Source organism: Condylura cristata, unplaced genomic scaffold (assembly GCF_000260355.1).
Source record: "Condylura cristata isolate star-nosed mole 26May11 unplaced genomic scaffold, ConCri1.0 scaffold00004, whole genome shotgun sequence".
Lineage (NCBI taxonomy): Eukaryota > Metazoa > Chordata > Mammalia > Eulipotyphla > Talpidae > Condylura > Condylura cristata.
This window is the reverse complement of record NW_004567105.1, coordinates 36,205,257-36,221,613: the sequence shown is the minus strand read 5'-3', so window position 1 is coordinate 36,221,613 and position 16,357 is coordinate 36,205,257. Positions and strand designations below refer to the sequence as shown.

Sequence of the window (16,357 nt, the reverse complement as noted above, 5' to 3'; positions counted from 1 at the left end):
GTAGTAGACAAGGTTTAAGGGACTTTAGTTTGGTTAATCTTCATAAATATAGTAATATTAGTCTTAAATTTTGTGAATCTATGTACCTGTTTTAACCTTGATTGACTGATTTTTAAAATAATGTTATAATCTCAACTAAAGGTCAATACGACCCCAGACTATTCTTAGAAAAAAGGTGATCGTGATCGCAGCCCAATTCATATGCTAATGTCATCCCACTGCTTGCTTGAAATGTATAAAATAAACCTCTGCTGAAACCAGAGCAGGAAGACTTGCACCCAACTCTGATTCCTGTGTCTTCCTCACACCCACTCCCCTTTTCCCCTTTTTCTAGGAAATCTCCACTTGCAGACATCGCTCTCACCTTAAGACCCTGCTTGATATGCCCCCCAACAACCCATGATCAGGGTTAGTCTCTGACACCATACTAAAGGGAAAAGCAGAATTTATGTGCCATACTAAAGGGAACTTCACAGGAGCAGGGCAGGGTTGTGGAAGGAGGTCTATAGAGGTGGAATTCTTTTGGCAATCTCTACCTTTAGGTATATGGGATGGCATGAGTGTTTTAGACCAAATCTTTTTATTTTCCACATTGACTCTCAAATATCTTTCATTCCAAATAATTTTTACATTATGAATCCATTTATGCGTATCAAGATAAATAAGATGGCAAGAAAATAAACAGTCCTGGTAGAAACACCCAACAAGCAAATTTTAAAGAATGGTACTTCACACTGATAAACTTTTATACAATCTTTAATGACAGTAAGACTATCTTTAAATGTGTTGAAAACTAAAACATATGAAAAACAAAAACTTGCTGGAATAATTCTGGTCTTTATTTTTAAGCATACTTTGCCAGTTTTCCTTTACTTGGGAAGTAGTCAAGGAAAAACTGAAAGTGAAAATGCATCCATGGAAATACCTAACTGATAATGAAACCATGGTTACCTGCTAGGTTTAAAGAAACACTTCCTGAGGATAACAAAACTTCAGCAAGTATCACCTGTACACATATTTTTAATTACCTCTAATTTCTTCGCACAAGGTCCACTAACCAGCGCAGCTACACCACTATCAGATACCTAGACAGAGGGGGAAAGCAACAAGGCATTGAGTGGAGATGACAGGAGTCAAATTTCCTAACACTTATTTGTCAAATACATAGTTTGACATTCAGCAAACATTTCTTTGCCCACACATGCCTCCCACCTTCACTGAAAGTATCTGCCAGGCTTCACACAGTCATTCACCCCAGGGTGCCCCATAGTGTTGGAGACTACAAGAAGAATGAAGGACACTCTCTGAGCAGTCAAGAAAATGCTGCGATGAACAGTCTCTGGGTCTGGGGCTAGGATTCACTTACCTGAGTCCCTGAAAAGTCAACGCACTGCAGAAGTGGGCAGTTTTCTCCCAGTGCTTGTAAGGACACATCAGTGATCCCAAGGCAGCCGCCTATATTGATTAGCTTTAGCAGCCGGCAATTGCGGGCAAAAGCAAGGACTCCTTCATCGGTGAGATTGGTGCATCTTTTCAAAGAAACTTCCTGCAGGTATGAACAAGATGAAGCCACAGCTTTTAATCCTGGAGGGAAACAATGATGGATCAGTGTGTGCATAGGAAGCACGTGTGCAAGGCACGTGCTGGCTCTGCTTCCTGGATCCCAGACTGACATGCCGCCTGGGTATGAGCCTTCCTCAAAGGGGTCCACCTGGGAGGGTATTTGTCTGTCATGATTTAACACCCTTTAGAAAGTGTCCACAGAGCCTGCAACATAGTCCTCAGAATATCTGCAGTTAATGGCAAACTTCTACTGTTTACAAGTAGATTAGCATTTTAGAAAATAGCCAAAAGGCAGAACCATTCTGGGCAATTAACAGATCAACCTTCTTGTTCAAACAAGTCTTAAGGTAATAAAGTTAATTCTGTGTTAACTTCCAAGGGAAATCAACAGTTAAATTATCCAAATGTTTTAAGTGGTCATTGTCATGACCAGTCTGAGGAATCATACCTGAGCCCAGCTGAGCTGGGAAGTGCACACAGAAGGGTGGCACTGGACAATGAGCCTCAGGAATAGACAGCCGCAGAGCTGCTGCCTTTCACTGATAGACAAACTTAGAGCTGATCTTCATGGGGGCTTCTGTGGTGGCCTCTCAGCGCCATCATCTCTATGGCCTGAGTTTAATACCCGACCAGGGAGGTGACCCACATGGTGCAGTAGACCTCTCCTGTCTCGCCCGCTGCTCCCCTTGACAGTGGACCTCAGTGGATCCGCCTGTCTGTTCCCCACACTGTCTTTGGCAAATCCTCTCATCCTCCCTGAACCTCTGGCCTGCACCAGAAAAAAAGTTATCTTTACAGAAAAAAGATATCTTCATGGTAAAAATATACAAAATGGTATTTTCACACCATTTATCAATAATGAATTCAGGTGTAGGTCACTTTTATTGTTTTCCATAGCTTAGAAAGAATTTTCATATTAATCAGAGACAAGCATGAAAGTTGTTTTCAGTGAATCACTATTGTTGATTGAAAACTCATTGAAAAAGCTCATGCTGTTGCATTCTTAAGAATATCCTAACTTGCCAAGATGACTATAAAGTATAATCAATCACCCGTAAAATTGCTGAGAAACCTAAGTAGCCAAATAAATCCCTCTTTCTTATATTGAAAAAAAAAAAGGCAAAAATCAAGTATTGGAGGAAAAAAAAGGTCTTTATTTTAAAAAGTGGTAAAAATCTGGGCCTCCCTGGTGGTGCAAGGGTTAAAGACACAGCGCTGTCACCAGCCACAGTGATGTGAGTTTGATCCCTAGTCTGGGAGTTGATTCACATGGCACAGCAAACCTCTGCTGTCTCTCCCACTGCTCCCCTCAGCAGTAGATCTGTCTGTTCTGCTCCCCACTCTGGTGAATCCTCTCAACCTGGCCCCCACATCTCTGACCTATAGCCCAGTTCTTGTATATGTGAATAAATAAAAATAAAATCTTTTAAATAAGTCTTCACAAAGCTGGTCATCTCACTTTCCACTGTACTGGGCAAAATATCCAAAATAGAGAGTATTCTTATCACAGTATGAATATTTTGATAGTTTCTATTCCTTTGACATCTTCATATTCACTTTTGACACATTTCCCCCTCCTTTGTTTCAAAATTGTACTAAATGGTGAACAGCAATCTCCCAATTTACTCCGCATTAAGAAACATACCTTCCGAAGTGATGGAGATTCTATTTTCATCGAGGGAACTTAGATTCAACCGTCTCAGTTTCCTGCAGTTACACACGTGCAGGAGGGCAGCGTCCGAAATCTCACAGTTTTCCACATTCAGGGTTTGGGCTTCAGGATGCAAAATCTGTAATAATGCCGTGATTTTAAAACATCAGTTTCTTCTGTAAGTGTGAATGACACACACACTTATCATTCATACTTATCCATATTCAGAGGTTTGTTGATCAAGAAAATGTCTGGTGGACAACAGAGCAAAGAAAACAGAAACATCTGTTTGGAGAGATACTGAAGCCTGTGTCCTCTGTAGGTACTGCTTCTGGTGGCCACAGCCTCAAGGGCCAATGCAGTGCAGAGCTCTGTTGCAGGGGGACACCACTAGGTCTCTCCTGCTGCACAGAGCCAAGTTTCTGGCCTCCATTGGGGGAGGGGGGTCCTGATGGGTGCAGATGCTAGAGTGCACCCCTGTGCTCAACAGCAGTCCCTCTATGACCCTTTCTACACAAAAGCTGAAAGGGTGTGACCACTACTTTATCCATATTTACCTCTTTCCTTTTTTACTTTTGGGAGCAGTACAAACCAACCAAACAATCCAGTTTATTTAAGTGCCTCAAATTTAGCAGATCAATTTCAAAGCAATTTGAGTTCTCTTCCATTTTTTTTTTATTTTTTGAGAAATCAAAATGGCTTTACTTTTCTGACTATAAAAATGCTGTTACTTTGCAAAAACATTCTCATAACACAAAATATAAATAACTGGGGTCTTATCAGGAAGGGTATTAAATGTTATATACATCATTAACTATTCTCCTTTCTCTTTCTCTCACACATGGTGAAACCAGTCATTGCCACTATATAAATGAGGGGACTGAGACATCCAGAGCTTAAGTAGCCAACACATAATATACACCCAAAAAGGAGCAAAGGTAGGACTGGACCCCAGGCATTTCCAATTCCAAAGGCCATGTTTTTAACCACTGTAACTGTAATTGTCCTTAGTACTAACATCCAGAGACAAAAAAATATTAGTGTTTGGGAACTTTAAAAGAGGTTTTGAGGAGAAATGGCAACAGATCATATATACTATTAGGTGAGGACTTTAAAAAAAAAATTTATTTATTTATGCACACAAGAACTGGGGTATAGGCCAAAGGCGCCAGGAAGTGAAAGGGCTCACCAGAGACAGAGTGGGGAGCAGAACAGGCAGATCTGCTGAAATACACTGCTGAGGGTAACAGCAGGCAGGACAGGAAGGGTATGCCATGCCATGTGGGTCACCTCCCTGGCCAGGGATTGAACTTGTGCTGCAGTGGCTGTGGTAGCTTAATAGTGCTGCACTTTAAACTGTTGTGCCACCAGGGAGGGCCCTAGATGAGGTATCAAGGTAATTGCTTGTGGCTGCATACTATTCCACAGTGTGCACATACCAACACTCATTCAACACACCCTTCTGGGGCACATGCTTCAGTTGGCCATTTCAGCTGAAGTAGGGGACTACCTGGTGTTATGATGAAGGAGCCGTAGTCTGGAGCAGACCAAGTTTAATGCCTATGCATGTGATCAGGTTCTTTTACTTTTATGTCTGTCATCAGTGTTAAAACAGGGATAAAGATGCCTCCAGTTATATATTCAACAGAAATAAAGGTGCCTCACTTACCATATATGCCAATAGCTGTCATCTGTTTTTATTATTGTAAATGAGCATGTTCCTGTTCTTGTCTCATTATTATTTTAAGATTAATACCAAAAGCCACACCTAATTGAGGGGTTTTGATGACTATCCTGCAATAAAGGCACAAATCACAGCACTGCACACCATCATATTCAGGAAAGCCAGAGAAGCAAAGCCACTGAGTTGATGGGAAGCAAACTCTTAGGAGTTAGAAAGTTAAGCCAAACTATACTCTTAAAAGGTGTTTTTTAAAATCAATCTACAGGATCCTCCCTGGTGGTACAACAGGTTGAAGCATAGCACTATGAAGTGAACTGCAGCACGAGTTCAATTCCTGACCAGGGAGGTGACCCACATGGCACGGCAGACCTCTCCTGACCTGCCCGCTGCTCCCCTCAGCAGTGTACTTCAGTCAATCTGCCTGTTCTGCTCCCCACTCTGTCTCTGGTGAAGCCTCTCACCTCCCCCCCTCACCTCTGGCCAGTACCCCTGTTCTTGTATGCAAAAATAAATAAATCTTTTTTTTTTTTTTAAGATTTTAAAACTTTATTTGTGCAAACAGAATTGGTGTGAGGACCAGAGGTTCAGGGCTGGTGAGAGGATTCACCAGAGACAGAGTGGGGAGCAGAATAGGCAGATGAACTGAAGTACACTGCTGAGGGGAGCAGTAGGCTGGGCCAGGAGAGGTCTGCCACACCATGTGGGTCATCTCCCGGGCTGGGGATTGAACTCGCACTGAAGAGGCTGTGGGTCTTTCACTCATTGCTCCACCAGGGAGGGCCAATAAATAAATCTTTAAAAAATAATAATAAAACTTGCTCTCTCTAGAGGTGCAGTGTGTGTAAGCGCAGTACTGCAAGCTAACCGCAGCTCAGCCTGTCTGTCTCTGGTGAATCCTCTGCCTCTGCTGCACTATGTCTCTAGTGAATCCTCTCGCCACCCCTGCACCTCTGGCTGCACCCCAATTCTGTATGCATAAATAAATAAATCTTTTTTAAAAAGTTATAAAATAAATCTACATTCCCACCAGCAGAGGGCAGACGAGGCAGTTTAATACTTTTCAGGGCTCTGCCCAACTCAAGACAAACTAAACTTGATTACTAATGACATTAAACATTTCTTTTATATGCCACTGATAAATATTTTCTCCTTTGAGTATTTCCTGATTCTTCTGTTTTGGTTTTTCTTTGTAGATTCACACATTGCAAATATTTTTCTTGGCTACTTGACTTTCTGGTTCCTTCCTGCCATAAAGAAACTTATATTTCTATGTGAGCAAATCCATCAATCTTCTCCTTCTTGCTTTCTAGTAATGGTGCCATGCTTTAAAAGGTCATCTCTATCCAGAGCATATAAAAAGATTTAGGAAATAGTCAAAGAGTTGTCCAAAGATTTAAACTATCTCCCAAGCCAGACTTCTGTAAAGATGGGGACTCAACAGAAGGCACCAGGAGAAATCACTCCTCTGTGTTTTTCTAGCCTACTCACTCCCTTAACCTTTTTTATTCAGGTAAAACTAGGTCTAAAGGAATGGTAAGGATTTCCATAAAACAAAACATTAAGTCACAGAAATACAGGCTAATGGCATAAGAAAGATGGGGATGGTGGGAATTTAGGGAAAGCACCAGTGTTTGTGGGGCCACATTTTGTGTGTGAGCAGTGCCTGCTGATATGTGGTCACCAGCAACCAGGACCTGGAGAGACCATTCCACCTCCCGGGAAGCAAGCAGATGCAGCACTAACAGGCCCATATTCAAATGCCAGCGACCGTGAGTAACACAGAGCATGAAAAGGACACCATGTGAGTGGACAAGCACGAAGCAAGTGAAGGCATATGACCCTCAGCAAAGCCACGTCCTAGCGTGCTGGAATCAGAACCTTCTTCCTTCTGACCCAGGCTGAGGGCCAGATGTGTGATCAAGTCGGAAGTCAGCAGTTCTTGTCTGCAGACAGCAATGGTAACTGTGAAACCACTCAAGTTTAGAAAACTGAGGCTTGAAGTCAGGAAGAGTGTAAGACTGCGGGCTTCCTACAGATGTGAGGTCTTTACTATTCCATAGTCTTCAAAGAAAAGTCAGCTCAAGGCACAGTTGTCTTGAGGAAGGTTAGTGTGGCTGTAGGGAAGGGCGTAAGTACAAATGAGTAGGATTCAGAACATGTTTTTTAACTCCTAATCTCTCTCCATGAATAGATCAATTTAGTAGACCAGAACCAACATGTTTTAAATGAAATAACAGAAAACAGAAATACTCCAGGGTGCTGCCTGCAGCACTGTCACACAGAAGTGTGGCTGTCCACCAGAGTGGCCATGTAGCATCTGTTTCTTACTGGTTTTGGCCATTTATTCGTGCTGCATTTTTTCCCCCAGCTTTATTGAGGTATCATTGAGCACAAAGTTCACAACCTTTTCAAATCAAGAAGAGCAAAGGTGCTGGTATGATGACCAGGGAAGGAAATGAAAGATCAGTAGGAGGCTTTTTAAAAATGATTATGCACGGATAAGATGGTTTTCTGGAGAAAAAAACTTCAATGCTTCATTGTATTTTCAAATGATTAGTCATCCTGCCATACAGCTTGCTCCAAAAATATGAACCTGTATCAAAACACAAGGTGAAATAAGCTTGCTTTACAGCTGTACGTGCTCTTACCTCGCTTATATTTGAATCTGTTATCTGTCCCTCTAGGCTCATTATTTTAAGAAACCGATCTTTTATGTTGGGAGGCAGAGGCTTAATCTCTGTGATGTATCTGGAAATGTTATTCACAAAGTACCAAAGGCATCTGAAATACAAACACAATGTAAAAATGAAATTGCCCTGGTATGCCCCACCCACCCCCAATAAAGCCTGCCCCTGTGTTAGTATTCAGTCCTCTGGTAAGCAGGGTGCATTTTGATATTAATATTTACCCCTAAAGATGGACACATATGAGCCAGTCTGGACTCAGCCAGGAACACAAGATGCCCTTGTACATTTTTTTTCTCCACATACCTCGTTTGTTAAAATGTAATCCAAATAACAAACAAACAAACAAGTATTTTTCCTATGGCAGTCTCTTCAATTTCTAAAACACAGTTATTCCTAAATAAACGCTGAACTAGGGCTCACTAATTGAAAAGTATTGTCTGTGAATCCAGCCAACTTGTCTTCACTATTTTCTTTAAAAATCAAGCAGGTAATGAAATCACTAGACAAGTGATTTCAAAGATTCTGTAAATAATACAAACCACAGACATAACAACCTCCATACTCATATTGTGTATGAGTTGTCACAGAAGCAACAATCAAGACCATACATGCTACACACTTCCTGTTGGGCTGAAATCCCACCCCCTGAGAAATTCAGACTTTAAATAAACACACTGGGGATTGAATTTCTGTCTACAAAGACTCCCCACATATACAGAACACTCCATCACTAAGTAGTTTTAAGAAGAAATACTTTTTAAGTTTTTGGTACAACTTACTATTTTCCTGCTGGTTGCCTTTGTCTTACCCTCTGTTACTAATTTAATTCTTCACTCTAAACTCCTGAACATTCCTGATGTTTCTCTGTGCTGCCGTACACACACTCCCATACACACGCAAAAACTTGGGGCCTTCTCCCACATCTTTCAACATCATGAAATTCTTCAAGGCACCAACTATAGTTTAAATTCTCCTTTAGTGGCTGTATAACATTTCACAATGTTTTATCTAGCCATTCCCATGTAAGTATTGTCCCTGTGTTTCTAGAATATGCTGACGTGTATTTTAAGACTGTTTTCTAGAAAGTCTCTAACACTGTTTCCAGCAGCAGTGCTCCCTTGCCCCCACACCCCTTCAGCAACGGATTGTCCTTCACTTCTATTTACTTTTCTATTTGTTTTTGTTTCCTGTTCTCATTGCCTACCACTCCAGAAAACCATTTGATTATCTACCCATCTGCTACCTGTGTCCTTACAATATGAATGTTATAAGCAAGTGTTTCTAGTTCACGGGTATGGTATTGATCATAGATTTGTTTAATTTTTCACTTATCAATGTTATTAAGATCCACCTACTTTTAAATGTTGGAAGCTCTTGTGAGTGAAAAGTAGATTTTCATCAATGTGTATATTCCCAATATTAGTAAACTTCGTATCTTTTCATGAATTTGCTGGCTATCTAGATAAGCTTTTTTATAAACTACTCATCTTTTGTCCATTTTAGCTATTTTGTAAATAAAGTTTTACCACAATAAAGTTTTGTTAGGTAACATGGGTTTGTAACATTATATAATACATATTACTATTTTTTGATTTATGGTTGTACAAGTTTGCTTTTGTGGTCAAATACATGACTTCGTACCTGCTCTATAATATATAGACTTATATTCATAAGACTGTATATTCATAACCTGAGATTTAATGTTATGTGTGGGTATTAGATGTGTCTATATCTCTGTACATGTGTGACCACAGATGTATTTTGCTTGATAGTCTTCTTCTTTATATTTATTTTTTCTAAATGTATAAAATTCTTCACTTATTTTTCAAATCAAGTTTTCATTTCATCCTACTCCATCAAGAGTTTTATTAAACTCCAGAATTTACATGTGTAACTTTCTTTACTTATTTATGATGAGATGTCATCAGACTTTGCATTGTTCCTTTTATTTTATTTTTACAATTGAGGCAAAATTCACATAGGATAAAACTAATCATTTAAACATGTACAACTCTCTGGCATCCAGTCCATTCATGTCGTAGCCATCACTCCTATATAGTGGAAAACATTTCATCAGTCCAAACTATTCTTCCCTCTCCCCAGGATCTGGTAACTGCCAATCTGCTCTCTAGTTTCTATTTATCCATTCAAGTTATTTCCTAGAAATGAATTCAGTCCATGTAATGTTCTTAGAGGTTCATCCATGTAGTATCAGTTATCAGTACTTCATTCATTTATTTCAGAGTGCTATTTCATTATCTGGATATTCTATATTTTGCTGATCCATTCTTGAGTTGATGGACAGTTTGGCTGTTCCTCCCTTTTGGCTAATATAACAGGTACTGCTGTGAAGACTTGTATACATGCATTTGAGTGATGACTAATTTCAATTCTGTTGGGTATACACCTAGAGTGAACACCTGTATAGTATGATCATTCTATGCTTACTTTCCCAGGAACTGCCAAATGGGTTTCTCCTTTCCTTCTTCACTATGTCTTCCTCCAGGGCTCTGGAAACATTATAGTAGCTTCTTTGAAGTTGTGACCAGCCCAAACTCGAAGCCATGCAAAGGCAGCTTCTGTTGCCTGTTTTCCTCCCTGTACCTGGGTCGCGTTTATTTGCTTGTCTTAGAATTCTTCGTTGAAAACTGGACATTTTGGATACATAAATGCAGTGACTCTGGATATATTAACACTCTCCAACCCCCAACTGGAGGTGTCATTTGTTTAGTGGCAGACTGTTATTTTAGTAAGGCCTGTTTTCCTTACTGTGGGCACCTCTGATGTCCTTTAATCCCTCAGGGCATAGCCTTAGACAGCAACACTTGTCACCCTGAGGTGACAGGGGTTTGAGATCTCTATCTCCAGGACTATGCTGGAAGCCTTTACTGGTATTGCATCCAGCTGTTAGCTTTTTCTCACTGCAGACTGCTGTTTTAACCCTGCTCTGTTTTAACCACTGTCCAATTAATTCCCTTTGACTCCTTTGTACTGTTAGTTTCTACAGTGGGTTTTGAGTTTGTTCTGACCACAGGCTCTTCTTAGATGTCCCTTTCCCTCATCCTGTCTAATAAACCCTCTGTCCTATGGCTTATGTTTCCCATGAAGTTACCAGCCTCCCTGTAAATAATGCCAGATCTCCACTAGTTTTCGGAGTCCTCAGGCTTGAATCATCCCTAGGCCTGACAGCCTGTCTCTTCCCCTGTGAAAAATCTCCAAGTCACAATCTCAAGAGTGGGAAGGGTACAATGAGCACTTTACTCTGAGTGCCTCTCTGCTTCAGGAGCAGGGTGCTAGGCAGTGGGCTCTGGTCTCCCTGACCCATCTCTTCTCCAAGAGAACCTCCACCCATGGATGAGGAGGGATGAAGAGGTCAGGGGCCTGGTATTGTCAGCTCAGTGCAGTTAAGGGACAGCCTCTGTCCAGTGAGCAGGTTGGGTGAAGTTGCAAACCCCAGGTTTTCTGTTTTGTTTTGTTTTGTTTTGTTTTTTGAGGCAGGGGGTGGGCTTCATATTAAACCTGTAGTTTTATTCAGGTTTGATTTTAACAACTGTGTCGGGGAGAGAGCCCACAGGACAGGGTAAAGCCCATGGGGACATGGCCCTCCCAGATCCCTGAGGAGGGGGCAGGTGCCCTCCCTTCTCCTTTTCTTTCCTCCCCACCAAAAGGGATTTGGGGAGAGACACAGGCATAGGCAGGTCCCCAGTCTATGGGTGGTACCGGGTAAAGGAGTATTGGAAACAAGGAACAAGACCAGGAATGATAAGGACCACTTGCCAGAATCCACAGCTTTCTGATTCCAGGTTGAATTTAAAAAAAAAAAAACAACAACCAGAAAACAACTAAACCATAAGCAGCACCCATCCCCTCTCTCCCACCAGGGCTGTAGTGCGAGGGGAGAAGAGAAGGGCAGCTTCACAAGGCCATGGTTCATTGAACTCCCGGCCAAGGGAGCAGGATGAGGGGCAGGAGCTCCCCGACAGATTGAGGGGGTGGGGAAAACCAAAATAAAACATCAAATAAATTGTAGGAATCCGGCCAACGGTTGGGGGTAGGGGCCTCTGCAGGTTCGAGGATCACTGCTGCCACCACCGCTATCCTGGGAGCCAGTTATTTTGCCATGGCCTTGATTGCAATAGCTGCTTCCTCTGTCATGGCAGACAGCACCGTGATCAGGATCTCTTCTCCACAGTCGTACTTCTACTCAATCTCTTTGCCAAGGTCTCCCTCAGGCAGATGTAGGTCCTCTCGCACCTCCCCACTGTCCTGGAGCATCTGGAGTATCTGAAGAGGAGGGTGTGACAAATGTTGGCGCCCTGCCTCTGCTGGGAAGATACTGCCACTCACAAGGAGCTGTGGAAGAGGCAGCCGCCTTGCTATGGAGGCAGCACCTCGAGCCTTACTCAGCTTTAGGACACTACCTTGAATAAGTCTGCCTCAATTTGCTGTATGTTCTTAGGACTTCCAGTGGCTGTTTTGTAATTTCAATTTCAGGCTTGCTTTACCTTGGAGCAGCTTGCACTGCCATCTGTGTCTTCTGAATCTGATCAGTCTCCTCACCCACTTAGCAAATATCTGCATCTCATTGATAAGACATGTGGACTCCTCTTTCAAATATATAACCAGCTTCCTCTAAAACAATTCTTGTGAAGGGTGATATGTATGTGTGCGTGTATAAAATAACCCATAAAGCTGGCAAGTTATTTAAAATTAAGGAGAGATGATGTCCCAATTCTAGTATGTGGCCACATTAGGTCTTCCATGCCTGGGAGGCGTTGGCTGCTCTTTATTTGAGCCACTTCTCAGTAGATCACATTTGCTTATTGCTTGCTCTGAAATGGAGGCTCCCCATACTTGGCGTCTGGCTCCTACAGCTTGCAAGCACCCATGGGAACCCTGAGTCTCGCCCAGAGGGCTTATAGAGGAGGTGACAGGTACTATGCTGCTGCTGTGGGGAACCAGGTCCTCTGACGTCAGCTGGAAATCTTGTGTCTTCACCAATATAATATCTGAGCAGTACTAACAGTGTGGCCTCTGAGTACACGTAAAATCAAACCCTAGCTCTGACAATTTGCAAATGAGACTGGGATGCTGGCAGAAATGCAGCTTCATGGAAGAGGAAATACAAAAATCCTGTTGACCAGCTCTGAAGATACAAGAATGCACCCTGAGATGTGGTGTGATTGCTACTAGCAGGTGAAGTGGGTGTAAGATCCTCCACCATCCCCACTGGTGGTGGGGCTTAGTGAGTGGAGGTAGGACTAAAATACGCCCCTGAATGGTGTTTTGGTCACTGATCACTGTGTGGGAGAAGGGGGTGTTGTGACAATCTGGTAATGAACCTCGGGCTCCTCGGGCTTCTGAGGCCACTGCACCTTGATGCTGAAATAAATGGAATCAGTAGAGAGGATCTTGCTACTTGACAGCTTTGAGTGAACCAAAAACATTGCAAGTTTGATCACAGGCAAGCAGCCTCTCAAAAGCCACTCTGCATAAGTGTAGAATGTCAGCTGGCCCTCCTGCCACAATCCCTTGTGACCAGTGAGGAGGATGGGGTGCTGGGTGTAGGCGTGGCCAAACTTACCAAGGACTATAGAGTAAGATGCCATGGTGTCAACTGGCAAATCCCAAACCAAGATTAAAATGCAGTTAATACATATCAAACCTGACTTTGCCAACAATTAATTAAATGCAAAAACTTGGCAAAACTAAGGAAATTTAAAACAAAAAAATCTCTACATTTGTTTTTACCTAACAATTTCACAGCCCACCAACACTACTTTAATTGCAAAGTTTAAATAGACTGGTATGTCCCTATATTTGATTTTTTTGGTGACTATAAAAAAGGATATTTTAAGTCCCTTAAAAAGAAACTTTAGTCAGTCTCCAAATTTCCTGAAAGCTGACAAAAATCCCCCCCCATGAGTTGCAGTGACACTGTCCCCTAGACAGTGAATCCATAGAGCCTACAGTTAATATAACTGAATAATTAAAGGCACTGAAAATGCCCACATAAGTTCAGTAAAAACTTAAAACACAGAAGATTTGGTCTCAGCTTTTCTATTAACTTTAACAAAACTGTACCAGTGGGAATGCCCTCTAAATTATAAATGACGGCACCCAGCATACTCAAAGTAGCTCACAGGGTCTTGCTTACCCACACCCCACAGGAAAAAGCAGTGCCTGAATCATAAACAAAAAGGTTGACTAAGCCATATTAATCTATTGGGACTAGTAATTTCATGCCAACAACTGTAGTCAGTTAACCCACATTAACTAAAACATCGACATCAGCATTTTCAAGATATCCTCACAAAGATAATATATTTTAACTGGACTGTAAGAAAGTTACAGCTAAGATAAAATAGGTAAGTAATTTTAGGTTTTCTACCTGAACCTGGATCCTCACCTGAGTCCTCCTCCTTCCCTGATTGAAGAAATCCTCCAGTCCTGGGCTTCTGCCCTTTTCCTAGTCCGAGAGGCAATATCACCCCCTCTGCCATGACCTGGAAGGATGTAGTCTGGGGATCTCATCCAGGTGTAGGTGTTAAGAGTTCAAGAAATGCTGAGACACAGAACCGATGCAAAAGCCAAGTACAAGCCTTTTTTGCTAGCCCGCGCTAGGGTCCATCCTGTCTGGTGAGACCGCTGCGTCGGTACCCTCCGGGGATTGGACCGCAGCCCGGGCTAGCAATAAAGGCTTGTACTTGGCTTTTGCATCGGTTCTGTGTCTCAGCATTTCTTGAACTCTAACAGTAGATATGTCAGTGAACATTTTGTATCTGAGAATCTCTTTTTTGCTCTCAGAGTGAGGGTAAGGTCACCCGTCTCTCCTTCATCCGGGTTCCCAAACACAGAACGGACAGATATTCCCAGTCCCTTTTTGTTATTTACCGTGTGACTTCTCCATATTTGTTATTAAATCGATTGTTTTTCCTTTACTAACCCTTAGTTGTTTTACTTTTTTTTTCTTTAATGTACATTATTTGCCATCTATTCAAAAAAGTAGTACGATTATGTCAAGTCAGGTCTTATATAGCTAATATTAAGAGCAATATAACTACTGATTTTGATTACCACCTACAATGTGTATCATGAATAAAAGCAGCCTTTTCTGCCTGTTATCAGTTAGGTTCCGTTACTGCTCATCAAACGGGCTGATGGCCTGGACATTCTTAACGTGAATGCAAAGTCAGGACACCTGAAATTGAAAAACCATCACACTTGACTTTACGAGGTAACGGGGTTCTGGGAACTGAGGTTTGGGCCCTGCCTCGGCATTAGGAGAACCCTCTGCCCCGCGGTGGGCACCTAGACCGCAGCCCACCCGCGGGCGCCTCCGGCAGATGCACATCCCCGCGGCTCAGGGGCCGATGCCACCACGTCCAAGGCCGGGGGGGCCGAAAGGGCGGCGACTGCGGCTCCAGCCGGAGCGGCCAGTCCCTTGACGGGCGCGTTTCAGAGGCCTGGTGAGCCCGAGAAGCCCCGGGAAAGCCGCTCTCAGGGCCTCTCGCAGGGCCACCGCGGGAGGATGAGGGGGCCTCTCCGGAGGTCGGGAGGCGGGGCCGAGGCGGGCGGGCGGACTCACATGTCCAGCAGCCGGCTAACCGCAGAATCCGACATCGCGGCCGCCCGCTGTAGGTTCTGAGGTTCTTCAGCGGTGCCTAGCCGGTCAGCACCCCAGAGACCGTCCTCCAACTCCCGGCCCTGCGCACGACCGACGCCCCGTGACGCCACACGGACACTTCCGGCTCCCTGGCCCGCCTCGGAGGGCGACCTGGGAAAGAGGCGAGCCTCTAGGAGGCGGAGCCAGTCAGAGTTGCGAGACTGGCCTGGGGCGAAAAATGTAGAGGAGCCCTAAGTGCGCGTGAGGCAGGACGGGAGTTGTAGTCTTCCCAGTCGTGGCTGGGCGCACCCTTCTGGGAGCTCTGCAGCTAGAGGTCCCGCCGCCTGCGGAAGCCGCCCAGCCGCGAGCCAACAGGGTCTCCTGGGAGCTTGCTGCTCTTACTCAGGCGGCGCACGCCGGATCTCAGTGCTCCAGAGTGCCCAGAGGATGAGGAGTCACGACGGTTTTCCGAGCGCCTGCTGCCATCAGCCCAGAAAACTGCAGGAAACGAACAACATGGCAGCGCCGAGTTAGGGGCTTCGATTTGCAAGTTGGGGGGCACAATTTCAGGCGGCAGCCCAAACTGCCCCACTGTGGGTGGGGATTGTGCTGAAGGGTTTGCCGGGGGACGGCTCTGGGGAAGGCTATGGCTGTCTGCAGACTATGTTTGTGTGTTCATTCTCTGTCTGTTGAGTTTTCCTTAAATTGGCCTTGGTTAGCAGGGAAAAGAAGACTAAGTGTTTTGTCCCAACTTCTGTGACCGGCAGCCAGAAAGGAAGGTGGGAGGCAGAAAGGCTGAACAAGCAGAATTTATTGCTCCCAGACAGCAGCTGAGACGGAGCCCCTACGGTGGGGTCCGGAGCTACTGCCAACTCAATAGGAGGAAGGGTCTCTTATATAGATTCTAAACTCAGATTCCCAAGGGGGTGACTCATCGCTGTGTCCTTGATGTGAGGCCCAGTTCACTGTCACCTTCAGCTAGTCCGATCCTGGACGCAAGGTCAGTTTATTACCACCTTATCAAGCTTGGATGCAAGGCAAAATTCTTTACCTCCCTAATTCAGTCCTTGTCAGTAAATCTTTGGTCACTTCCAACATTAAGTATTTTTGCACAGTTTTGGAAGAAATTGTGCCCAGTACGAAACCTGTACTTCTCCCACCCACCC

At 43.7% G+C, this 16,357-nt stretch overlaps 1 protein-coding gene across 1 annotated transcript in view; it reads right to left on the bottom strand.

The window, feature by feature from the left end:
- Positions 1-15,322, bottom strand: part of AMN1 (antagonist of mitotic exit network 1 homolog (S. cerevisiae)) — a 28,104-nt gene extending 12,782 nt beyond the window's left edge. Inside the window, exons 1-5 of the mRNA XM_004675934.2 lie at positions 15,174-15,322; positions 7,547-7,679; positions 3,209-3,353; positions 1,367-1,584; positions 1,029-1,085 (exon numbers count right to left, since the gene is read on the bottom strand). Coding sequence (XP_004675991.2) covers positions 1,029-1,085; positions 1,367-1,584; positions 3,209-3,353; positions 7,547-7,679; positions 15,174-15,208 — 588 coding nt within the window. The 5' untranslated portion in view covers positions 15,209-15,322. The remainder of the gene's footprint in view (positions 1-1,028; positions 1,086-1,366; positions 1,585-3,208; positions 3,354-7,546; positions 7,680-15,173) is intronic.
- Positions 15,323-16,357: the final 1,035 nt, after the last annotated feature.